We start from the raw sequence: 26,063 nt of genomic DNA, 5'->3' as shown, positions 1-26,063 counted from the left end.
CTCCTGGAGCAGCCTACCATTCTGGAGGGCACTGCTCACGTGGCCAGCAAGCGTTCTTGGACTTCTCACCTTCTGTTTTGTGTAACTGCAGCAGATAACAGGGTGGAGCAGAGAGTTGGGCCTGGGCGAGGCCTAGGACTTCACCTTTGGCCAGAGAAGGAAGCCGCCCCCATGCCCCCCACACCCCCAGAAAATATCCCTATCCATCTTGGAAGAAAAGAGCGTAGTGAGTCTTCAAGAAGTCTGCAGAGCTAAACAGTCAGTGACATGAAGGAATGACATCAAGACCAACAGAGGAAAGGAGTGGGGTCCTGAGAGGGACCTGGCCTGAAGGGGAGGGGAGTCTGAGATGGTGACCCAACACCCCTGGGCACGTTTGGTGAAAGTCGGTGTGCTCGGCCCAGTGTAAGGCTGCGCTGGAACCCTGCGACCCAGGTCCTCTGGGTATTGCTTTGGGGAAAGCAGCTCCCTGTGTGAACTGAAAGAGCTGTGACCCGGGGCCCGTTTTGCTGTGAGATTTCCCCCAGCCGAACAAAGTGAAGGAAGGAAGATCCTCCCTCAGAAACCATGCAGAGGGATGTGAGGTGGTGGGGCCAGCAGTGACTCTGATGCCTCTTGCCCACCCCATCCGTCCCCCACCCCACAATAAGCTTTCATTCGTCTTCTGCTCTTGGACAAGTAGAACTTGTCTTTTTTCTTGGGGAAGGACCACTTTCAGAGGCTAGGGTTGGGCACAGGGCCATTTGATGGATATTAAGGGTGCCAAGGTTGTGCTGAACCGAGAAAGTAACAAGAGGGATTGGTAATCCCAAATCAACTGTAAGACCCTTCCCCTGTGCTCAGAGTTGCCTTAGTGTAAGGACTGGGGTGGAGAGAATACTAAAAATATCGACGTGGTTCCTACCCTCAGGGTCTTCCAAATGTACTTGGAGAGAAAGAATAAGCACTTGAGAAATAGCTGTTGGGTCAAAATTGTAAAATGCCAGCGTGTGACAGAGAACGTGCTAAATGCTAGAGGCATTCGGAGGGGAGAGAGTGCTGGGGGGGGGGCTGGCGTGTGCTTGCAGAAGGGTCCTGGGGGAATGGCAGTCAAGCTGGAGCCTGAAGATTGGGAGGATTCTGCTGGGTGAGGGGGTCAGAGGGAGAGGGGATGCCAGCGACAAGGCACAGGAGCAGGAACGACTCAGCGCTGTCACCAGGTGGGTTGCTGGTCCCACCGGGAGGGTAGGAAACCTGAGAAGCGGGAGAATGAGGCTTTCTCAGGGGATAGAGTTCCCGGCCGTGGAGGTGGGGCGTGTGAGCCAGAGGCAGGGTCAGCTGTGTGTCGGGAGACAGTTCTCCACAGACCTCTCCCGATTCTACACATCCGAGCATCAGAAGCTCACCTCTGTCCGAGAGCGTTGCTGTAAGCAGGTGGCCTGGGACAGCTCCAGACATGACTTCCTCTGGAGTAGGTGTATTTATGCTACAGGATAGTGAAGGGACAGCTCTCTCCCTCCCCTCCCTGGAGCAGACTGTCTACCTTCCAGGTAGTAGTGATGTATTGAAGTTTTATCTACTTTATTCAAGTAGCTGAGGGAGTTCCTTCCAGAAGGATGCTGTCTTTTCGGCAGACGGTGAGCTCACCGGGTGAAGAAAAGGCTGGAAGCAGCTTGGGTGAGGGGCGCGAAGGAGGAACCCTTCTCTCCACCCAGACCCCACCCTTGGAGAGGGGTGGACATTTTCAGAACCCGCCTGCCACTTAGGGGGTCCTGGCCCCCAGTGGGTTGGGGACCTCAAGAGCTCCACGCAGCAGGAGGTCACAGGCCATGTATGTGGCTCCAGACCCCAGCCCCACCTGGCCCGTCAGATTGCCATGGACAAGTGAGGCTGGCACCACAGCCAGCTCTGGGTCTGGGGTTCCAGTCTGTGACTGGGGCCTGTTTGGGGTTTTAGCCGGGCTGGGGCGCGGTGGGTGGGGAGAGGAGGCAGTCTCTTGTCTCTCTTCTGCCCTCTTTCCTCCCCCTGCCCTCCTTGCAGGAAGACACGTGTCCGGCCTGTGGTCTGTCTCCGAGCTCTCCTCTGTCCACTTCTGCCCATCCCAAGCGCGCGGGGCCAGGCCGGCGGCTTGCTTCAGAGACAAAGTCTGCTACTCCAGAGAAACTTCCAGGCTCCCTGAAAAGGAGAAAGCCGGTGTGGTCGTATACTGAGCGTGAGCAGACTGAGTGCTTACGGCGTCCGACGCTCTGCCGCACGCTCTGTGTGCATCACCTTGTGTGATATATTTAATACCTTCGTAACCCTGTGCAGGATGTTTTCTTCTCAAGGTACTTTTAAGATTCTCGTTTTCCATTTCCTGCAGCTCAGAGTGGTTAAATAACTTACACAAAGTCACACATCTCAGATTTGAGCCCACGTCATTCGACTCCTGAGCCCGTGGCCTTATCTGCTACACGACACTGCCACCCCGTATTCCTGAAAATGTGACTTTCCTGGGGTCACTCGGCCCAGCTGAGAGCCACCCTAAACATTAGTTAATTGCTTCTGGTCCCTGTCCCCCGACACGTACACAGGTTTTGGCCAGAGTTTGGGGTCCCTTTCCCTTCCTCCGTCTGGCACAGCAGTGCTGGGTTTTCTCTGGGGACTAGGCCATCCCATAATCCCGATACTCAAGATGAATTTGTTTTGGGTGGAAGTGGATTCTGAGCTTGGATAACCATTGCCCCTGGAGAGTGAGTGGGGCGGTGGTCCCTCGCCGCAGGGGCCCAAGTCCTCCAGCCCCACAGGTGATGCCTTTTGGCTTTCAGGGTCTGCAAGCTGGCACCCGGAGCCCGGGTTCTAGGAGCAAGAGGCTTTGGACCGAGTCATGTCAGAAGAGCCAGCTGTTTGGCATCGTGGGACCGAAGCAGAGAACATGCTGGGCTTCTGTGCAGAAACCTTTGGTTAGGAGGCCGGGAGTCCTGCCTGGAAGTATGGAAGCTCTGGCTTTGTTTTCTGAGTTTAGAACCAGGGGGAGGAGACGGCTGCTGAAACCAGGTGGCCCGGGGCTGAGTGACTCCGCTTTGGGAGGAGAAGGAAGAGTCGCTGGGGGCTGGAAAGAGCTGCTTTCAGCTGGCAGGGTCGAGAGGTTGGCTGGGGTGGCTCCAGAGATCATGCCTCTTCTGGGCGGAAGTGAGAGCAAAGGCCGACAGACGTGAGGGGCTGGGGGGTAGACAATTCTGTCCACGCGCCCTGGAGCCCCCAGGCCAGCCCAAGGCCTCGGCGTGCCCACTGGGGGCCACCTGACCCTCCCCATGAGATTAGTGTGTCTCCCTCGGGCTCTAGGCAGTTGCTTCTTGCTCTCCTGTTTCACCTTGCCTCCTAGTACGTGGAGTTGTTTTTTACCTCAATAGATGACCGCACTGTAATTATTCTTTTGCATCTCTCTCCCTATAGTGCCTGGCCGGGTGGGATATAAACACAGCGCCCTTGAATGAATGAATGAGTGAATGATGAGAACGAGGGGAGGAGATGAGTGTGCAAACACATGCGTGTGCATGCCTGTATGCGTGCGTGTGTGTTGAAAGTGGTTTCTGCTGAAGGACGGACGGAAAGACAAAGATGAGTGAGGAGGGGGGGCGTGGAGAACAGAACCTGGGCCAGGAGAAGAAGCGAGTGATTATGACGCCTACAGACAGGCCTTGTGTGCTCAGTGCCCATCAGGCGTATCAACCGCGTGGCTCACGTGTAATGCTCACAACCGTTCTCCGAGGCTGGCCCCAGCGCTGTCCTTATTTTATAGATGGTGAAGCTGGGTCTCAGGGAAGGAGGTGGCTGGGCCAGAATCCCACGTCGGCTGAGCAGGGAGCCCAGGACCTAAGCAGGTCGGCCGCCCGGGGAGCCCGAGCTTGAACCGTGGAACCAGCCTCCCTGTTTTGCTCCCCGCGGCCCCTGCACTTCTCTTTGGAGGCGTTTTGTAAACTCTTTTTTTTTTTTTAAATAAATTGTTTGAAATTACCTGTTTATTAACTGTCTTCACGGATAGACTGTAAGCTCCAGGAAGGCAGGGACCACGTGGATTTTCTATCCTTAGTTTCACTCCTTGCTCTTGGACTGGTGCCTGCCACGTGGTCTGCACTCATCAGTATATGCTCGCCGACTCGCCCACAGACGCCCCGCCTCTGAAAAGAAACAACCCCAGGAGCCCCCCAAGCCCCTCCTCCCCCTTCCCCTCGGCTCCGCCTGCTCCCCTCTGCCCTCCCGTCCCACCAGCCAGCCCCAGCTCCTCCCAGCCGTATCCTGAAGCGCGACTAGCCGTCGGTCAACGCCAGGGCCAAGTTTGTCTCCCAGACGATCCCTGGAGTCAGCAAGCGCCGATGGGTGACTGTCTCTCTCTGGCTTAGGGTGGACCGACGCCAGGAAAGATCGAAGCCGCTACGCGGTGGGTTACGGCAGGGCTTCTGGAGGGATTTTGTGGCAGGAGATTGAATGTCCCTGCGCCTTGTGCAGGACAGCAAGAGGGATGAGCAGTGAAAGACCTTTCACGAAACCTGCCAGACCCATTGCAGTAGGGTCTCTCCCAACAGCCCAGAGTTATATTTCCCTGGATTTGCACATGGTGGGGGCCTGCTGCCCCTCCTGATGCCCCCACGGGAGGTGCCCCGGCAGAGGAAGGAGCCGACGGGGCGGAGGGAGGTGGTGGGAACCCTCTTCCCAAGAGCTCGTGGAGGCCGACGTTCCCTGACTTCTGCACCTCACACTTTCTTGCTCAAACAGCCTGCCAGTTTTTGGTCTGGGAACACAGTGAGGATTTATTCTCTCTCTCTCTCTCTCTCTCTCTCTCTCTCTCGCTCGCTCGCTCGCTCGCTCGCAAGAAGTGGCCACGGCAGGTGGGGGCCTCTGATGCTGGGCCCTCCTCGGCAGGGGAGAACGAGTGGGTGGCTCGGGGCTTCTGGAATAGAGTTCTTTCCTGGGGCTGTAGACACTGGGGAGTGCCCAGCACACTACCAAATACAGTAGAAAGGAGTCAGTGGGGCACGTGCTGACCACAGCGCCGTCCACCCCGGGTGGAGGCGTCACGTGTGCACTTGAACAGGGCAGGCCCGGGGCTGGCCGCTCGTGAAGCCCGCGTCCTGTCTGCTTGCTTTTCTGGCTCTCCGTGGCTCTCGCCTGCTTCTGCCAGCCTCTGCATTTTTGTATTATATCTTTTTCTCATTGCGTGGCCCCCTTGTCTTTAAAAGGCTAAATGCTCTGTGCTAAATTTGGTCACACAGCGCTCCAAGATTCCCTGGAATGTCCTCAAGTTTCAAACAGCTCTGACAGCGAGGCAGGCCCGCCCCCGCCCGGGGATTGGCCTCTCCTTCCAGGGCCGGGCCGTCGTGGGGCCTTATTGGCTGCTGGCTGGACCAGCCCGGGTCCACTAGCCCTGGGCTTGGGGAGGCTGCTGCTTCTCCCAGTTCACACTTGGGCACCTGCAGCAGGCAGGGCAGGGGAGCCGAGGTCCTCGACCAGCTGGGGGTCTGCTCCGTCCAGATCAGCTCGCACTCCGTCCCGGCCCTCCAGGACCTCCCCGCAGCCCTCGCAAGAGCAGCAGCCCACTTTGCCAAGATGTCCAAGGTAGCCAAGTATCGCCGGCAGGTGAGCGAGGACCCCGACATCGACAGCCTGCTGTCCACCCTGTCTCCTGAGGAGATGGAGGAGCTGGAGAAGGAGCTGGACGTGGTGGACCCAGATGGGAGCGTCCCCGTGGGGCTGCGCCAGAGGAACCAGACGGAGAAGCCGTCCACGGGCGTGTACAACCGGGAAGCCATGCTCAACTTCTGTGAAAAGGAGACCAAGAAACTTATCCAGAGGGAGATGTCCATGGATGTGAGTGGGGGTGGGGGGGCGGGGGAGGGGGAGGGGGAGGGGAGGGGGAGGAGGAGGGAGTGGGGAGCGGGGAGACCCCGACGCCACGATGAGGATGCTCTTCCCTTAGAAGAAGAGTTCTTGCTGGCAAAGGATTTAATGTTTCAGAACCGATTGTCATCCCCTGAACTGGCCGTGTGAGCTCCTTACCCCTATTTGCTGTCTCATGAAGCAGAGGTCGGATGTGTTGGGGGGACCTGCACCCACGTATCTCGCGGGGCTGCTAGCAACTTGGGAGCTGGAGGGGACGCCCTTGGGGTGGTCACTGTCGGGTTGGCTCCACCCGGACGCCCACACCTGGCTTTTTTCCTTCCCGTTTATCCCACCCTCCTGGCAGGAAGAGAGACTGGGCTTGCGGTCTCCTGCCAGGCCCTCCTTGTGGAGGACAGCTCGCTTTCAAGGTCTCTGGGCATCTCGTGGCATGTGGACCATGTGAGGCATCAGGGCAGTGGAGACAGGCCAGGGTCTGCGCCTTCGCCCACAGCTTCCGTCCGTCTCGTTCCCAGGGGAGGTGGGGTCTGCACTTTCTGGAGGAGCCTCTTGAGGGAGAGCCCCCCTTTTGGGGGTAAGGCCCCTTGGCTGGGGGATGAAGCTCTTTCCCAGCCACCAGGTGCTTTGCCACCGGGAGCGGACAGAGGAGGGGCAGGGGTGACCTCTGGGGAAGCGTCTGCGCACATCTAGGATGGGCTTAAGCAGAGTGGCTTTCCGGGTTTTTCCCGGGTTTCTGCCGTGTGCTCACATGTGGGTTCTCTTGGGACGAAGTAGCCTGGCCTCGGCCGGAGGACGACTTCGCAGACACCCTTCCTCCAGGTCAGGAGTGTCTGCTGGGGAGGCCGTTCTGCTGTGTGCTGCCTCCCCACCCCACCCGCCCCGGACCTCACCAGCCACCGCCCTGTGCGCCATCACCTGAAGCTCCTGTGAGGTGTCCGGCGGGGACCCTAGCCGCAGTGCCCACCGGTGGGCACGCATGGCCCCTCGAGGATGGGGGGCAGGAGCAGAGGGGTAGGGTGGGGCGAGGTGGAGGAGCTGGTGCCCCGGCTCTGCCCCTGCCACCCCGGCCTGTGTTTAAAGCTTCGCCAAAACATTGGTAGGGTAGGGGTCGTTTTGTAACACACAGAAATATCAAATCACTATGCTGTGCACCGGGAACTAACACAGCGGTAGCATTTTAGGTCAGTTATGGTTTATTATCCTGTGGGCAAGGTCCAGATGCAGCTCTGACGTGCTGGGTAGATACTACCACCTTGATGGGAAATGAGAGGATGCGGGGACTTGCTGCTGGGACACACAGGGAAGGAAGCAAGACGCTCCCCGGGGGCTGGCACCTCTGTCAACGCCCCACTGGACCCCTGGCACCCAGTCCCCAGGCTCTGAGCCCACAGCTGCGAAGGTCCCCAGAGGTGAAAGACACGCAGGAAACACCCCTGATCCCAGAGCAAGGCGTTCGGGCCGCAGAGCATGTGAGGGGCTCACCCTCACAGGCCTCCCGGCTGGCCAGTTAGCACCAGGTGGACACTTGTCTCGCAGGCAGAGCCCGAGTCAGGGGACACAGTGACGCCTGGTGGGGAAGGCACCCCTAGGCCTTTTCCCTTGGGGAGAGGCTGTCGGTCCTCCCCACCCCACCCCGCTTCCTCCCCCAGGCCGGGGGCCCGTGCAGCTCGGCGCTCCTCCCGGGCCGTGAGCAGAGTCACCTGTGTCACCTGGGGAGGGGGCGCAGACCCGGGGACACGGCTTCGTCAGCACCCTTAGCAAAACTCGAGCCTGGTGCGAACTTTGCTTTGCAACACGTGGTCTGAGGACCAGTGTCCCGCACTGTGACCTGCCTTGGTCTCCTCATCCCCACAGTGAGGGCTGGAGCCTCCACCTCATCCACATCGGGCTGGTTCAAAGCCAAAACTGCAGCTCCAACGTGTCGGCTCCCTGGGTCAAGAAGCCCAGGAGCCATGGGGGTGGGAGGGCGGTGCTGGAGCTGCCTCTAAGCAGAGAGTAAGGAGCTGGCGTCACCTGACTTGATGACGGTGTTGTGGGTGCGCTGTTTTTTTTTTTTTGATTTATTTAATTAATTTGTTTATTTTTGGCTGCGTTGGGTCTTCATTGCTGCGCGTGGGCTTTCTCTAGTTGCGGTGAACGGGGGCTACTGTTCGTTGCGATCCTTGGGCTTCTCATTGCGGTGGCTTCTCTTGTTGCGGAGCACGGGCTCTAGGCGCGCGGGCTTCAGTAGTTGCGGCACGTGGGCTCAGTAGTTGTGGCTCGAGGGCTCTGGAGCACAGGCTCAGACGTTGTGGCGCACGGGCTTAGTTGCTCTGCAGCATGTGGGATCTTCCCGGACCAGGGCTCGAACCCGTGTCCCCTGCATTGGCAGGCGGATTCTTAACCACTGTGCCACCAGGGAAGCCCGTGGGCATACTTTTTAAAGGATCCTTATCTTTTAAATGTGGACACTAAAACACTTATGGGAAAAAACCTGCTAGGATTAGGGAATTTGCTTTAAAGTACTGCGGCCGGGGGAAGTGCGCAGGGTATAGATGACATGAGACTGTCCGCTGGGAGACAGTTGCTGACGTGTTGAACCTGGTGGTGAGTCCGCACTGTGCTATTATACTCATCTGTCTATTTCTGTGTATATGTTTCAGATTTTCCATAGTAAAATGTTGTTTGTTTTTTTATTTAATACATAGAGACCAAGAGTGGAAGGCAGGCCCAGCTTGGGTCCTAAACTCTGGCTCTTCCTGGGGTGGAGTCCCCAAGGTTCATATGCAGACTGGGTGGGTCTCGCTGTGGAAGGGACCTCGCTCTGCTTCTCCCCCGCCCCCTGCTTCCTCCAGGTCAGCTCCTATCTGTCCCTGGGTCTCAGGTACCACTTCCTCCAGGGGTCTTCCCTGACGTCCCCTGCCCCTGGCAGTGTCGGGCACCTTGCCTGATCTGAGCCCTCCAACGCCACCTGTGCCAACCCCACCCTGGCCCATCCTGTCCTGCCGTCACATTGTTGCCGAGTCTGCTTTCTTGTGCAGCTGGTGCGGTTCTGGAGAACAAGTGCTAGCTCAGCCTGGTGAGCAGGGGGTCAGGGTGGGCTTGACAGAGCTGACCCCTGGCTCCCCTCCCTCCCCCTAAAGGGGCAGAGCCCTCGGCCAGGCCAGTGTGTGCCATCCCGGTCCTCCCGCCCAGGTGGAAGACGGCCCTGGCAGGTGTGTAGCCAAGGGTTCAGTGAAACCCTCGTCCCGGCTCAGGTTTCAGGAACCGGATCCCAACGGGTCAGCCGTGTGTTCTCTTTCCTTCCCACGTGGGAAAGAAGACCTCCCGCCTGCCTCCCCGTCCTCCTCCCTGGTCTGCCGGGGGCCGGGATTAGCACCTGCGCCCAGGCTGGAGCAGGGGCCGCTCAGTCGGGGTGGAGGAAGCCCTTCTGGGTTCTCCCTCGGGGAAAACTCGAGAACCTCCACGAGCCAGTAGCTGCTGGGCCCAAGCCTCTGCGCTCCCTGTGGTCCCTGCCCCGCAGCCTCAGCTCCCGGCCCAGCATCCGCGGTCTCCCCGCGGGGACGGGAAAGCGAAAGAGCCCAGCAGCACCAGCAGGTCCCATTGCCCTTTGCCGTGTGCACTGGGCAGCACAGCTCCTTGCTTAAGGAGATTGACCCCGATGGGTCCACAACCAGAATAGCCCCGGAGGCCGGGCGGAGGGGGCGGGAGAGGCGATGGGGAGGCACCAGCGGGCACCAGCGATGGCCCGGCCAGCTCAGAATCTCACCCTGGATCTGAAAGCTGCCTCTGTCCATCCGGAGTGTGAAAAAGCACACTTCTTAAACTAGGTGGTGGGATCCACGTGTGTTTGTCTTAACTGCTGTTCTTACTCATGTATTATATACTTTCTTCTGTATGTATAGAATATTCAATTTAATGAATTTTCAGCAAGTGAAGCTCCCGCTCCCACCCTTGGGCTGCCCCTGGGCGCTTGCCTTCTCCTCAGCGAGGCAGCGGGGACGCAGCTTGGCTGGATGGGCCGGGCAGAGGGGGAGGCAGGACCATAGAGAACCGAACACGCAAAAAGTGCAGCAGTGCTGGGGGATGCAGGTGGGCGGGGCTGGGATGAGCATCCCCCTGACCAAGGGGAGGTTGCTACCAGATCAGGTAGGCTGGGGGCTCGGGGTCCCCAGGCTGAGGCAGGAAGGGGCAAGGGTGGGGCCAGAGCCCGCACCCCCCCATCTGCTCCCATCAGCCTCTCCCTCCACCCAGGGGACTGGGGCATCTGTGTCAGACATCTTGGGGGGTGGGGGGGGGGTAGTTGATATTCGATGCCTGCCAAGTTGGATAAACAAGAATAGCCTTTCCAGACCAGCCTGAGCTTGTTTACCAGACCTCTCCTGGCATAACGGGAGAAGGAAGACGGGTCTGCATTCGGGGTCTGTCCCCCCCAGGTCTTGCTGGCCCAGGACACGGGGGTGCGGGGAGCCCCCGGTGTCTGGAGCCTGAGGTGTCCAGGTGTGACCCAGCTCCTGTCCCTTGCGAGCTAGAGAACTCGGCGAGTCCCCTCAGGAAGGAAGCACACTCACGGTGCTGAGGACCTTCTGGACCAAAGGCCTCGTTAACGTGGCTTCCTGAGTCGACCACGTTACCTGTCAGGTGACCTTGGAGGGTTACTGTGAGGTTAAATTGGACCAGGTGCTGAAAGTGGCACAGAGACCTTCCCCTCCTCTCCCTGAATCCCGCAGACTTCATGCCTGGGTATTCACCAAATCAACTTTTTCTTAATCCCTCATGAGGTTAAAAACTACTGCCGGTGGGAGTGAGGAGTTGATGGATGCGGGGAGAGTGGCCCTGAGTTCGGTAAAGAGGGAGGCAGGGAGTTTAATTACTTCCTGCCCCACCCCCATCCCGTGGCCTGGTTTCTTCGAGCCTCTGCCTAATTATCTTACCCCCAGGCTCAAGGGCTGAGGTGCAGGGCTGGACGATGGTGGGGGAAGGGAGATGGGGGAGGTTTCGGGCCTGTGAACCCTCCTCGTCTCTGGGGTCGAAGGCAGAGAGGACCAGCTGGTCGTCCGGATGCTGTTTACAAACAGCTAGGAATAGAACGGCCTCCTGCCTCACACCCTCTCCCTCCCACCCGCCTCCTGCCTCCCCCAGGAGGGTCCACAGCCCCTTCAGGCTGTCCCATCAGTGCCAGCTGGACCCCGTCCTGACCTGAAAAGTGGAACATCCCGGGCGCAGAAGGTAGCGAGTCTGGAGGTCAGAACAGAGGCAGAGGCAGCTGGACCTGGATTCAGACCCCGTCCCTTTGCCTTTCTGAGCCCGAGATGCCTATCCACAAGATGGAAGTAAAGCCCACCATAGGGCAGTTGTGAGGTTTAGGCAAAATAGGGCACAGAAGGCATGTGGCGGGGAGATTCCCCTGACAGTCCAGTAGTTAAGACTCCGAGCTTCCACTGCTGGGGGCTCAGGTTCAATCCTTGGTGGGGGAGCTAGGATCCTGCATGCCGTGCCATGCAGCGCGGTCAAAAAAAAGAAGGCACTTGGCAGGCGGGGGGCTGGGGGCCTGGAGGTGGGGCCTTGAGCTTTGCCCCGCCTTCACTCTTTTTAGGCAGGGTTCATGGATCATGTTTGTGTTTCTAAGTAGGGAGGCGGATTCCACTAAATCATTGATTCTCCAGCTATTTCGTGAGTTCCCAACAGGCACTTTCTAAACACTGGGAGACAGTAGTAAGATGGAGAGGCGCTTGGCCCTGAGCTCACATTCTAGTGGGTGAGACAGATAATGCTCAAACAGACCATATACACACATCACATGTAACATCTGTTTGTTACGAAGAATACCCTAGCTTCAGGAAAGAGTATATAACCAACAGTCTTGGTGGGGGGAGATTCCTACCAGGGGTCAGGGAAAACACTGCCCAGAGGTGACGTGGGAGCAGGCCTGGGATGGACTGAGGGATCAGCCACGGGACGGTCTAGAAGGAACAGCAAACACAAGGCCTGTGGTGCTAGCAGGTGTAGCCTGTCAGAGGGCGAGCCAGGCCCTGTAACTGGAGCAGTCGAGCGGGGGATGAGGCCAGGAGTAGGCTGGGTTCAGGTGAAGCAGGGTGGGTTCAGGTGATACGGGGCGGGGTTCAGGTGATGCGGGGTGGTTTTCTGGTGATGCGGGGCGAGTTCAGGTGATACGGGGCAGGGTTCAGGTGATGCGGGGCGGGTTCAGGTGATGCGGGGCGGGTTCAGGTGATGCGGGGTGGTTTTCAGGTGATGCGGGGCAGGTTCAGGTGATGCGGGGCGGGTTCAGGTGATGCGGGGTGGGTTCAGGTGATACGGGGCGGGGTTCAGGTGATACGGGGCGGGGTTCAGGTGATACGGGGCGGGTTCAGGTGATACGGGGCGGGGTTCAGGTGATACGGGGCGGGTTCACGTGATACGCGGCGGGTTCAGGGGATACGGGGCGGGGTTCAGGTGATGTGGGGCAGGTTTTGGTGATGTGGGCGGGTTCAGGAGATGCGGGGCCTTACAGGGCAGCAGTGGGAGCTTGGAGTTTTATTCCAAGTGGGGTGGGATGGCATTGGAGGGTTCTGAGCAGGGGAGAGATGTGGTCTGATCTCCATTTTCAAAAGGAAATGTACACACTGCTATATTTAAAATAAAATGCCTTTCCATGAAAAATAAAATAAAATAAAAGGATCCATTGCTCTGCCAGCTGTGGGATGCACAGAGGGCAGGAGGGCAGGATTGGAGGAGGAGGGTTGGGCAAGAGCTCAAGGATGGTTCAGGGAGAAGTGGTCAGATTCAGGAAATACTTCACAGTAGCACAGCCAAGACTGGCTGACGTTTTGGGGGAAAGAGAGGAGTGAGGTGACCCGTCCTGCCTGAGCTACGGGTATATCTGGTGCCGCTTACTGACGTGAGGAGGGGATTTGAGCAGATGAAGAATGCTTGTGCAGCTTAGCAGCCCCCAAGGGCAGCGCTGGGTTGCAGGCGCGAGTCTGGAGCTCAGTGGGGAGACCCCGTTTGGGAGCCCGAAGTGTAGAGGTAATGCTGAAAACCCTGGGCCTGGAAGAGGCACTCGGGGAGCGAGTGTGGGTGAAGAGCCAGGGGCCGAGGACCACGTCTCCGTCCCTCCCACGTTTCAGGTGCTGGAGAAGGAGGAGGAGCCCTGAAGGAGGCTGGGGAGGAGGGCGGAGGCGCGGAGCCGTTTCTTAGAAGCAGGTGAAAGGGGCTCATGGCGGCGGGGGTTGGTGGGGGGGGCCGCCACGTCTGTTCCTGCTGACAGAGTCCGCAAGGTAAGACTCGAGGAGGATGGCGGGGCCGGCGGACGGAGCACACGGACACGGCTCTCTGTTTTTTCTGCATTTTGTTCTAATGGGAAGCAGCTGGAGGTAAACGCGGATGGGCTATGACAGCGTGTTCGGTGCTGCTGGGGAGGGTCAGTAGAGAGGGAGACCTTGATGGCGGGATGCACTACAGTGGGGGGCTCACCTCCCACACTGGAGGAGGCGCGGAGGGGGCCACGATGCGTCAGGAAGGCGAGTCGGGGGAGGGGGAGGGGAGCTTGGCCTCTCACGTGCGGCCAGGTACCCGGGCTGCTCTGGGAAGACACGGCACGGCCAAGCGGGGGTGGATTGAAGGGGAGAAGCTGGGAGGCTGGGGCCAGAGGTCAGAGGTTACGCCTCAGGCCCCAAGAGAAATGCTCAGTGGTTCCTGGTGAGGTAGGGGCACACAAGACGCCCCAGACATGAAACCCGGCCTTGAACATCTGCAGCAACAGCTGCCAGAGCTGTTCCAAGACCCAGTAGACTGTCACTCCGGGGGGCATTGATCCTCTGTCCCCAAGGCCACCGTGCCCAGCGGGAGGTGGGGGTCTCTGGGACCCTCGGCATGGCTGGCGGTGGGACGAGCCCTGGGCTGCAGGCCAAGCAGGGGCCCCGGACTCCCTCCCGGCCCAAGGGTTCACCAGCCGCGCAGCCTCAGATGAGCTCCGAACGTTTGCCAGCTTTACTTTCTTTCATGTTATTCTTCAGTGTCTTACCTGTATCTCATTGACAAGAGTGGATGTTTTTTCTAGCACACGTCTTTATTGAAATATAAAATACATACAGAAAAGTGTACAAAACACAAATACAGACTTTCCCAAATTCCCACAAAGTGAACAAGAACTAGAGCGCTGACGGCACCGCCCATGCTTCCTCCCCGTCGCCACTCCCGTCCCCTCCCCATGGGGGACCCACCCTGACTTCTAACCCCAGGCTTAGTCTTGCCCGTTTAAAGTCATATATTTAGAGTCACACAGTGTGTGTCCTGTCACTCGTCTGTATGTTTGTGAGATTCATCCATGTTGTCTGTAGCTCTGTTTGTTGTTGTTGTTTTTTTACTTTCACCGCTATGTCGTAACCCCTTGTATAAATATGCCATAATTTATTTATCGTTTCCCTGTTAATAGACAAATGGGTTGTTTCCAGTTTGGGGATATTACAAACCATGCTGTGATGAACACTTTTGTACATTTTGGGGTGCACTTATGATTTCATTTCTGTTGGGGATGTGCCTGGGAGTGGAATTGCTGCCACACAGAAAACACATAATGAAGTTTCCATTTCTTTGCCTGTGAATGGAGGTGATCCTATCTAATTTGGAGTCTCTGTGAGGGTGGGGCACACAAGTCTGCAGAATGTCTAACATAACGATTTGCAAACAGTAGGCATTTAATTAAGTGATAGCCACCGTTGTCATTTCTCCTGGGGCCCATCCTTGAGGGCAGCTGCCCACTGTCACGTCCTGGGACACATCCTGCCCTCCCACACGCGCACCAGTCACTCTGTTCAGACCTGGATGCCGCAGTGAGGGCCGGGCCAGGTCTCTCCATCCCCAGACTATAACTTTCCCAGAGACTGTGGCCCCTTCCATCCTTGGCCCCAACGTGGACAGACTTCTCGTCAGTGTTCGGAGCCTTTCCGGCTTTGCTTATTTTCCCCTTTAGCTTCTATCTTACTCGGTCATTCTCAGCATTCCCCTCGGTTCTCATGCTTCGGCCCCCACCTTCATCACCGGGCCGCAGGAGACTAACCCTCTGGCATGTGTGCCCCGCCCCACAGCTGCTCCCCGGACCTGGAGAGAATGACGTCGCGGGTACGTCGTCGGTGCCCGCGGCCAGGCCCTCAGGCTGCCCGGAAGACCTCTGCACAGCCCTCTCTTCTTCCAGAAGGCAGCCTTCCTCTAGGAGCCCTCTTGTCCCAGCTCTCTTTTCACCCTCAGCAGATACCTAGCGCCAGGTTTCACTGAGAAACTTGAAGCCTTCCGGTGAGAATACGTTCAAATTCCTCTTCTGCTACCTGAAAACTTGTAGGCGTCCATGTATGTAATCTTCCCCCTTCCCTCCTATCTCAGCACGGAAAAGACGGCCCTCCTCTGGACCAGGCACTGTTCGGATTCTGTTCTCTCCTGTGTCCTCTGCAACCTTTGCTCCCTTAAACACCGGTTTTCTCTCAGTCAGTCTCTCTCTGTCTCTGCCTCTCTCTCTCTGTCTCTGTGTCTGTCTCTGTCTCTGTCCCTCCTTCTGTGTCTCTCTGTCTCTGTCTCTGTGTCTCTGTCCCTCCCTCTGTGTCTCTCTGTCTCTCTGTGTCTCTCTGTGTCTGTCTGTCTCTGTCTCTGTCCCTCCCTCTGTGTCTCTCTGTCTCTGCGTCTGTCTCTGTCTCTGTCCCTCCCTCGGTGTCTCTCTGTCTCTCTGTGTCTGTCCATCTCTGTCTCTGTCCCTCCCTCTGTGTCTCTGTGTCTCTGTCTCTGTCCCTCCCTCTGTGTCTCTGTGTCTCTGTCCCTCTCTCCTCAGCCTCCCTCCCTGCTCTCTCTCCGGCCCCATCTCTCCTCCTTCACGACAAAACTTCAGGAAGCAGCCCCACAGTCACCATCTCACCGCAGCTCCCTGGCCCCTGCACAGACAGCCTTGGGGGGCTGGCTTTTTAGTCCTCGTCCTGCGTGCCTCCCCTGCGCCATCTGACGCCACCTCGGTCCCTTGGCACCCTGACCAGCCCGCTGGTTTCCTTTCCTCCCCAGCTGCTCCCTCCCCGTCTTCCCCTGGTGTCCAGACACCGCTGTGGCCAGGGCTCTGGCTGCAGCCCCTGTGCCCGCCCACTCCCTCTGGCCTAGATCTCCATTCTGAGCCTAGAGCATTCACTTGCCTCTCGTGCTCCTCAAGTGTCTCAAGTTCAACTAGTCCAAAAATAAATTAACCACCGCCCCACCCCGGGCCCGCCTTTCCTCCTCCTTCTGTACTTTGGTGAGCAAGGGGCCGCCTAGCCCCTCTGCCCACGTCCCGGGTTCTCTTGGCGACAGACCCCTGGTGCGCTGTCCTCCCCTCCGGTCCACCTCCCCAGGCGCTCGGATCACTCGTCATGACCTCGCCGCCCACGCCACCCCTGCCCGGTGGAATCCATGCTCCCCGAGCTGCCAGCGTCTCATCATAGATCGCAGTCTTGACCCCGACACTGTCCTGCGTGAGAGCCTCCTCGCTCGCACGGCTTCCACCACCAAACCACACTCCTCGGCGGCCCAGGGAGCCCTGGGCGGAGCCAGCGCCTCCCTGACTCCCGGCTACTAATGCTCCTCCCCTTGACTTTCACCCTTCGCCACGTCTACACTTGACGGTGGCCCACAAAGGGGCTTCCTCTCCTTCCTCTGTGCCTGTGCTGACCTGCCAGCCCGGATAATCCTCCCCCTGGAGGCTCGGCTCCGGTGACAGCCGTGACTTTCCCACACACGTGGAACGCGGTGTTCCCGCGTCGCCTGTGTCCGTGTTTCCCCGCACGTCTAGAGGGCGAGGCCTGACCCTCACCCTGCCCCTCTCCCCAGCAGTGAGTGCAGGGCCCGGCTCAGAACACATCTGAACGTTGAATGAACAGAGGATGAGCGGTTTGCAAATACCCTTCTTGTCCTACTTGACTGGACCTGCAGAAGTTATTTATTCATCTGTGCTCTTTGGAGACTACTGGAAAATATGACTTTGTGTCCAGATCCTCAAATGGAGAGAGATTTGGCAGTGATTCCTTTTTTCCGGTTTCTGTAAACAACCACTGAAATCGGTCCACAAGTTTACACCCTACAGCCCCAGGGCTGGGAGCGGTCACTGCCGTATTTCCCCCTCAGTTTGTTCTGGACAGCATGAGACTCACGGACTCATTTTTAACTTGTTCCATTTTTCTTCCTTCTCCGGATCGTCTCTTTGCCGGCTCTCCAGGGACCTGAGATCACAGGCTGACATTTTTAGCCTGAGCCAGTCAAGTTCGCCTGTATCTCGGGGGCCACTGATACACCCTGAAGAGCATATTAATGATTAGCTCCAGACCCAGCCAGCTGGGGCTGTCCGCGCCCACCATCTGGTTTCTCCCCTAAAATATCTGGAGAAGTTTGCGGCTTTGCCTGTAGATCCAGAGAAAGTGCCGTGGCTCCTGCAGAGAACTGGCTCCACGCAGGTCTCCCCTTGGAGCGGGAGCGAAGCCCCGGTCACGGTGTCGCAGGCCCACCTGCGGGGAGGCTGGGGGTCTGAACATGGGGGTGTGATAACCGGGAAGGTCGCGGATGTGCCACTTCTGACCCAGGTAGATGCACACCGGCCCTCCTGAAGGCAGGATTGTGAGGCCGGAGCAGAGCCGGGAGCAGGTCCTTGTAGATAAACGGTCAGCTTTTCTCACCAGGGCTCTGCAGAGAACCAAGCCCTGCAGAAAATTGAGTGACTGTTTCCTCAGTTCTCCCAAAGGTGCTAAGTAGCTGGTCCCATTCTAAGTACAGAGGAAAGAAATCCAGTACATACAGTGGACGCCTTAAGGCATTCTCCTGGAATCCCCTTTGACAAGGGCTGACTTCAGGCCATTTTCCTCGTACCGAGTGTCCCCAGGATGGGTCACCTCCCCTACTCCAACGGCAGAGTCTTCCGCATGCCTATCCCTGTGTATTATTTAGAAATAATGCATTTCTAAATCACCAGGAAAGTGTCTACTGATCACCCAGAGTGCTGAAGACGCCAGTGTCCCAGTGGTCAGGGTTCTTTCAGGTCGGGGGGCAGAGAGACTTTCTGTTTTACTCCCCGTCCCTGTAATCCTTGCCTTAAAGGCAGGAGGAGACAGTGGTACACAGAGCACGGAGGTGCTGTTTCTTCAAACAATGATTTATAATTGTAATGTCATAAGGCTCATTATAGACAATATCAAAACATAGGGGAAAAAGAGAAAATAACCAATCATTCTTTGTCTGATTAGCTAAAGGTGTCAGCCATGGTCACATTTCCTGAGTGCAGACGTGTGTACACACTTTTCCTTTTGTAGCTGAGATAACTTTATGCACAAACACACATATTCACATACATTCTGTCTCCTGCTTGCTATTATTATTTGCTTATCATATTATAGTAGTCATTTTCCCATGTCACTAAAAATTCTTCCTGAACATCGTTTTCAGGGGGTATTATGGTCCATCATATGGCTGGGTTAAGCCATTTGCCTATATTTGGACACTTACATGGTTTCCAATAAATATACTTTCCAAGTCCCCAAGTGGATCCCCAGACGCAGGCTCCTTCCCCTGGCCTTTGGCGCCTGTCCCCAGAGAGACTGAGCCAAACCCCATGATAAACAGAGCCACTGACACACTTCCCGGCTGAGACTCGTGGCCAGATGGGCGAGACCAACTAGGAAAGGGGAGAAAAGACTCCCTGATGGTTACTCCCAGGGCAGGGACACGCGAGGCTACCCGTGCTCCTTCTCGAGGCTCAAGTTCCTGATGTTGGAACATCTGCCAGGCAGGGCAGCCCTCCACCCCCCCCCAGGACTAGTCACCTGCGTGCACCGTGGCAGAGCTGGTGTGCCCGGCTTCCCTCGGTCTTGGGAGGAAAGAGTTGTTCCTACTGACAAAAAGAATCAGGCCTCCAGCCTGGGAAATTTCAGGTGTGGGCAGGATGTCAAGGAGGGGAGGGCACTGGTCCGTCCTCCTGCTTCCGAGGCCCTGCCCCAAAGGCGCCCCAAGGTACCAAGTCCCCACGGCACCGGTTCCCTCCCCCAGAAAAGCAGAGGAAGGGTGTCTCAGCTCAGCTGACCCAGGTGAGCGCTCAGCTGCTGTCCTGGGACATCCGCCCACGAGCCCCAGCTGTCCAGGCTCCAAAGGGGAACCTCACGCTTGCCAGCCTGTCCGGGCTTGTGGGTTCCCGCAAACGCCGTCTGATTTCCCCTCCCGTCAGCCTTGCAGTGTAGATGGGATAGACAGGCTTTAACCTGCTTGACAGACAGAGGAGCTGGGGCTGAGGAGGTCACCCAGCTGGTGACCAGGGAAGCTCTCGAGCGCCTCCTTCTGACTTCAAGTTCACAGAAAAAGAGCCTGTCTCTCAGCCTCCTTTCTGAGCGCCCCCTCGAGTGGCGGATGCCTGCCGTGCACCCACCTGGGGCAGGTGCTACGCCTGGAACCCCTCTGCGCTCTGGGGCGGGAGCTGGCCCGGCCACCCTGCCCTCGGTGGTCCCAGGATGGCTTCTCCCTGATGCAGACCCAGGGCTCGCTCACCCAGCCTGCGGCCCCAGAATCGCCACCCCGCACCCCCTCCACCCCAGGTCCTGCAGCCGCTGCGGAGGAGGCCGTGGTCTCGCCACTCACCCCTCCCGGGACGCTGGGTCACTAAGGGTCTTTGTGGATCACAGGAGCCCTTATTATTTAGGGCTTTTATTGCTCGTCACAAATGGGAATAAACAGAGGGAAGCAAACGGCCCACACGGGAAGTGCAATCACTCCGGATCCGGCACGGGGACCCCTCCACATGGGGCTGACGAGCTGGAGGTGTGGCCCCTGGGAGCCAAGTGTGAGTTACATAGACTCCCCAGACCTATCGGGAAGAATAAAGTAGCTCACTAGTAATTTTACATTGATCACATGTGGAAATAATTTTCAGATGGGCTCAAAACATGTATTTTTAATTCAAAAAAACACAGGATTTATTAGGAAATCATATCATCAACCCTTCCTGCGTGTGTCCGAATGCATATCTTCACAGAGGGAAGTCTGACGTGGCGTTGGGTGTGTGTGCACATGTGTGTGTGTGCATGTGTGCGTGCACATGTGAGCATATTCTTGGGATGCTGGGAAATGGAAGGATGTGATGGGCTCAAGGTCAAGTTCAGTCAGTGCTTATAAATTCAATCTGCAGGGTTAGTGACTCAGCCCCTGCTAATTCAAGGGCACTGAAACTTCAACAAACACATTATTAAAATTCATTTCACTTGTTTCTTTTTCCTTTGTATTAATGTGGCTACTAGACCATTTAAAATTGCTGGTATAACTCCCATTATGTTTCCATTGGATGGGTCTGGTCTAATACGGTGTTCCGTCAATGGTCCCAGGCACATAGGTTCGTTTTACATTTTCAGTTCTTTATTTAATCTTTATCCTTTAGAAATTAAAGCAAGAGAAGATAAACATGGTACGTAAAATAAGATTTTGTTCAGTATAACCCTCCTATCATTGTTGGTGTCATAAAGAGCAAGGTCTCTTTTAATTATCTTTCAACTTTTCATTGAGATATAATTCACATACCATAAAATTCAACGTTTTAAAGTGTGCAGTTCAGTGGTTTTTCAGTAACTCACAAAGTTGTGCCACCAGTTCTACTATCTAATTGCAGGATATTTTCATCAGCCGCAAAATAAACCCCGCACCCACTAGCAACTCCTCCCCAGGCACCGCCCCCCTCCCCCCCCCCCCCGCCCCCCAGACGCTGGCCACCGTCATCTGCTTTCTGTCTCTATGGGTGTGCCTGCTGTGACATTTCATGTAAATGGAATCATACAGCACGTGGTCTTTGGGGTCTACTCCTTCTACTTATCATGCTTTCAAGGTTCATCCACGTTGGAGCGTGCACTTCATCAGTTTTATGGCTGAATAATATTAATTTGTATGGTTACACCACAGCAGCTGATGGATATTTGGGCTGTTTCCGCTTTTTGCCCGTTATGAATAATGCTGCGGTGAACGTGCGTGTATAAGTTTTTGTGTGGGTGTGGACACATGTTTTCATTTACCTTGGGTATATATATTACCTAGGGGCGGAACTGCTGGGTCATAGGGTAACTGTGTTTAACTGTTTCAGGAACCGCCAGACTTTTCCAAGGCGGCTGCACCATCTTACATTCCCGCCAGCAGTGTATGAAAGTTCCAGTTTCTCCACATCCTCACTAACACCTGCTATTATCTTTTTTTTTTTTTTTTAATCACAGCCACCTTAGTTGGTGTGAAGTGTATCTCACTGTGGTTTTGCTAACCTCAGAGGACACGGGTTTATTTCATTAAATAATGTGGCGATTTGCTGGCTCCTATTCCTCAAATCCCTTCCCTCTTCCTAATGCTCCTTCTCCAGAGCTGCCGTATTTATTCTTGTGGTTTCACTGTTGCTCGCACACCTTCCACTCCCAGATCTGCGTCTCAGGCCCAGGTCTGTCTCCTGAGCCGTCGGTCTTACTAAAGCCAGCTCCTTGGGCATTTAACCGTCATCCCGGCCCAAACAGCCATCACCCGACTTCCCACCCACCTTCCCTCCATTCTCCTCGTCATGGTTTTAAAGCATCACCATCTCTCCAGTCAACCGAGCTGGAAGTCCTGGGGCCATTCCCCACTTAACCAAATCTTATTAACTGTCCCCCGGAAATGAGCATAGAATTCACCTCAAGGCAGGCACTGTCAGCCTTGGTCTGGGATCCCATCACTTCCTGCCAGAGCTGTCTCTCTAGATACAACCTGTCACTTCCCTGCGTAAAAGTGTGTGTTTCCGTTGCCCATCATGTGAGGCCCATGCGTGAATTCTGGCGTCTGGAGTGATCTGGCCCCAGGGCAACATTCTGGTCTCAGCCCCTCCACCCTGTGCCCAGCAAATCACGTGCTTTGCCCGTTTTGACCCTCGCGCTAAGAGAGTCCTTGCCTGTCTCCTGTCCCAGTTGAGCCCTCTGAAGGAGGCCCCCTGGGATGACGCTTCAGTCCCATGTCCTCCTGGCCTGGCCTCCACAGTATAGACACAGGGTCTTGTACTGGTGGGGGGGCTTGGCCTCCCTGATGTAAGGGTTTGACATCCTCCTTTGCTGCCTCCCCCCACTAGATTTTTTTTCTTTTTAATACTTATTTATTTATTTGGTTGCACCGGGTCTTAGTTGCAGCAGGCGGGCTCCTTAGCTGTGGCTCGTGGGCTCCTTAGCTGCGGCTCCTGGGCTCCTTAGTTGCGGCTCGCCACCTCCTTAGTGGCAGCACAGGGGCACCTTAGTTGTGGCATGCGAACTCTTAGTTGCAGCATGTCGGATCTAGTTCCCTGACCAGGCATCGAACCTGGGCCACCTGCACTGGGAGCGCCGAGTCTTATCCACTGCACCACCAGGGAAGTCCCCCCCCCCCCACCGCCTCCCGCAGCTAGATCTCGACTTCTTTCCCTGCAGTGGAAGGACTAGACCCACCTCCCAGTTGTCCTGGGGCTTAAAGACTCAGCTCAGTGCTCAGGCTGGTGCCCAGCTCTGACCCTCCCCACACCAGTGTGTCTCAAACGGAAAGACCCAGCCTTTTCACTCTACTACAAGGGGGTCCCAGCTCCCTTGCACCTCCTTGGCCTCGACTGCGGGAAGGGAGCTGACTCTGGGAGTCGTGATGACCCCGCAGCACGAAAGAGGGAACTTTCCAGAACAACCTGCAGGTGCCCAAGGCCTGGGAAATGGAGGCTCAGGTGTGGCATTTTCCTGGGGTAAAATCTGCAGGAAGACTCAGCAGCGGGGGAGGTGGCACTGAAGCCAGCAGTCCCTCATCCCCATGGTCCCGTCCCATCCAGAGGCATCGGGAAACCCCTCACGGTGGCTCGGCACCCAGGATGGCACAGGTGGCCCGGAACGTGGGGGGTCCCCGAGGCCAGCAGGGCTGTCGTCCGTTCTGCCCTGTCCTGTGGGCATGGGGGTCTGGGAGGCACGCCCACCAGACCTGTGGATTATCTGAGGCCCAGAGGGAGCGTGAACTCGGAAACAGCGGAACCAGGATCCACAAAGTTCTGGTCAGACTGGGATGACGGGCTCAGTATAACAGGTGGAAAGAGCACTCAGAGGAGGGGACCTTGTTCCGTGGGATCCTGGGGGCGGAACCAGAGGGCTTTCTGCCATAGGGTCAGCTTAAAAAAAAAAAAAAGGCTTGGCTTCCTCAGGAAGAACTGAGCTCTCTGTCCCTGGAACCTACGTGGTAGGGGCATTATAGGTAGGATTGAAATATTTCATTCCATCCCAGCAAACACTTGTTACATGCAAAGCACTCGGCCAGGCCAGATGCTGCGGACAGAAATAAAGGGCCGGTCCTGCCCTCAGGCCGCTCGCCGTCTAGTCCCAGGACAGCGCAGAGAGGGCTACAGGGCCAGCCACCAGGAGGCGCTCCCGGCCCAGGGCCTGGGCTGCGTGTTGATGGGCCATTCAGAGGAATTAACTATTATTAACCTTGTAGGTAAGAGAACAGTATCGTAGCTCTCTTTCTCAAAAGTTGCCATCTTTTAGAGATACACACTGATTTGTTTGTGCATGAAGCGATATACCTGGGATTTGCCCTGAAATAATCTGATGGTGAGAGAAACACAGGTGGGCAGACAGTGATGACTGAGCCGCCAGGAGGTCGTTATGCTCTAGTTTTGTGAACCGTTGAAGTTTCCCCAGATAAAAAGTTAAAAAGAAGGAGGAGGGGACTTCCCTGGCGGTCCAGTGGTTAAGAATCCGCCTTCCAATGCAGGGGACGCGGGTTCCATCCCAGGGAACTAAGATCCCACGTGCCGCAACTACTGAGCCCGCACACCACAACAAAAGAGGCCGTGTGCCGCAACAAAAGAGGCCGTGTGCCGCAACAAAGATCCCGAGTATCGCAACTGAGACCTGATGCAGCCAAATAAATAAAAATAAATAATAAAAAAACATTTTTTTAATTAAAAAAAAAAAGAAGAATGAGGCAGAGGAGAAGGAGAAAGGGGAGGAGGAGGAGGGGGAGGAGGGGGGGAGGAGGAGGAGGGGGAGGAGGGGGGGAGGAGGAGGACAGTCAGGCAGGCAGAGGGGGGACAGGACACTGGGCGGCATGAACAGCACCTCGAAGGCAGCCAGGCCATGTGTCCTGCACGGTGACCGGAGTGCGGGCAGGAGGGCGCGGGGCACAGACGCGGGCAGCGGCCACGTCCCGAGGGCCTGTGGGCCAGCTCAGGGGTCTGGGTCTCATCCCAAAAGCCCGGACCCACTGACCAGGTGACACTTCCGAGAGATGGCCCCGGCTGCAGGTGCAGTGAGGCGGGCAGGGGACCAGCTGTGGCCCCAGCACAGCAGTGCAGAGGGTGCCGAGGTGTCAGGAAGGCAGGTGAAGGGAGCAGGGAGGTAGGGCTGCCGTCCCAGGGTCCACTCCGAGGACGCGGTGCCCACCGCTCCATCCCCCCTCCTCTTTCCCTATTCGGCCTGGCGCTGGCTCCAGAATCTTCAGGACCCAGTGCAGAACTGAAGTGTGAGGCCCCTTGTCCAGGAATTAAGCCTTCAAGATGGTGACTTGAAGCCTGAAGCCGGGCTCGGGGCCTGGGGCAGAGCAGAGTCCAGGCCTCTGTCCAGAAGAGGCGGGAGGGGCTGTGGGAGAGCCAGGCCCCCCTCACAACCGGGCAAGAGGACGGCGTGTCCCTCCTGCCACCCCTGGGACCTCAGTGGGACCCAGGGACATTACAATTACCTTTCAAAATACTATGTAAAATTGAGTTGCCACAGAAAGTTGGAATATGATCCCTAGATAACTGGGACAAAGCAATGTCAAAATTGAAGGAAACGATCTCTTACAACTATAAGTACTAAAATTGAGACAAGCTCCTTAAAAATTATTAAACTGCTCGTCTCACTCCCTGGGTCCCGCTGAGGTCCCAGGGGTGGCAGGAGGGACAAGAGGGAAACGCTCACATCGAAGCGGCCCTTTACAGCCTTCTTCAGACTCACTGGCTTGCGTCTGCCTGGGACGAATTGCAGGCGCTCGGGGCAGCCGAGCCTGGCAGACAGCAGAGGGCCAAAGCGACTTGTTTGTTTCTACCGTGTGCTTTCCCAGTTTCTCCAAAAATGGGGTTTGCTACAAGCTTCCCACCCTGAGTCACCAGACCCAGCGGCCAGAGACAAGTCCCTTAGGTCCACAGAGACACTGCCGCTGAGCCTTCGGGGCAGAGAAGATCTACCACGAGACCCTTCTTCCGCCCTGGAGGCGGCTCCTTCACAGCCTCGCACGGCCCGCGGGGGTCTGGCCAGGGCAGGCCCAGTGCAGCCGAGACCCACCCCTGACCTGGCGCTCCCTTCCCTGCAGGGAAATGCCGGTGACCCTGGACAGGCCCCTCCCTTCTTTGGGGGGCTCTTGGAGCTCGTAGGAGGAGACAAGGGCCCCAGAGTCGCCCCCGTCCCCGCCGGCAGGTGTCCTTCCCCTGGTCAGCACTTCACGTCTCTTTCACACGAAGTCCTTGCCCTCGAGGACACCAAGCAGCCAAGGGGCAGAGTTTGGTGAGGAGTTCGGTGCAGGGGCTGAACCACCGAGTCTCCACATCACCCGCTTTCCAGAAGACGCCAGCCCTCCCTCCCTCCACGTACAGGGCAAAGCGGACACAGGGGCAGCCTGGCCTCACGCTGGACGCCAGCAGAAAGTGCCCTGTGTCCCGGGTTCACAAACCACCCCCCATCCCGGGAGGTAAAGATGAACTGTTTACACTGGGGTGGGAGGCGGCGCCTGAGCCCCCCAGCCCTCTGCGCAACCCTAATATTTATCACTGCGCTGACCTCATAGTCGCTGGAGCTGGACCGGGCAAGGGTCAGGCTCCGTGGTGGGTCCTGGCACAGCGCCGCTGGGCTGCGTGGTGGGGAATCACCGCCCATCTCTGTCCCTATCCGCCCCTCCTACCTGCCGCTGACCTGAGGGGTCTTGGTTTTTTGTTTTGTTTTTCTTTTCCCTTTGTCTTGCTATGAAACTGAAATATTTCAGGACAATTTTCTCTCCTTTTCTTTTTCTGAAACAACTTTTGTTTTTTCTTATCATAAAAGTAATCCAGACATTAGATAACTTGGACATTAGTTTGGGGGAGAAGTTAGATTGCTACCTCCTAACATACTCCAAAATAAATCCCAGCTGATTTAAAGATCTCAGCTAAGATCCCTCAAGGTTAAAAATTAGGGTAAGAATTTACCAGGAAAAAGGAGGAAGAGCTTTCCACGTAG

The 26,063-nt window shown here is 56.6% G+C and overlaps 1 protein-coding gene and 1 long non-coding RNA gene across 2 annotated transcripts in view; both read left to right on the top strand.

Moving 5' to 3' along the window:
• The first annotated feature begins 1,136 nt into the window (after nt 1–1,136).
• On the top strand, nt 1,137–3,927 carry LOC137761674 (uncharacterized). Its single transcript, XR_011073443.1, has 3 exons — nt 1,137–2,306; nt 2,787–2,949; nt 3,761–3,927. It is a non-coding gene; the product is annotated as an uncharacterized lncRNA (long non-coding RNA).
• Nucleotides 3,928–5,388: 1,461 nt separating this feature from the next.
• LMOD1 (leiomodin 1) overlaps nt 5,389–26,063 on the top strand; it is a 32,649-nt gene continuing 11,974 nt past the window's right edge. The window contains 1 exon segment of the mRNA XM_068541894.1: nt 5,389–5,826. Within this exon segment, the coding sequence (XP_068397995.1) occupies nt 5,566–5,826 (261 nt within the window). The 5' untranslated portion in view covers nt 5,389–5,565.

This window comes from Eschrichtius robustus, chromosome 3 (assembly GCF_028021215.1).
Source record: "Eschrichtius robustus isolate mEscRob2 chromosome 3, mEscRob2.pri, whole genome shotgun sequence".
NCBI classification, from domain to species: Eukaryota; Metazoa; Chordata; class Mammalia; order Artiodactyla; family Eschrichtiidae; genus Eschrichtius; species Eschrichtius robustus.
This window is presented reverse-complemented; position numbering and strand designations above follow the sequence as displayed.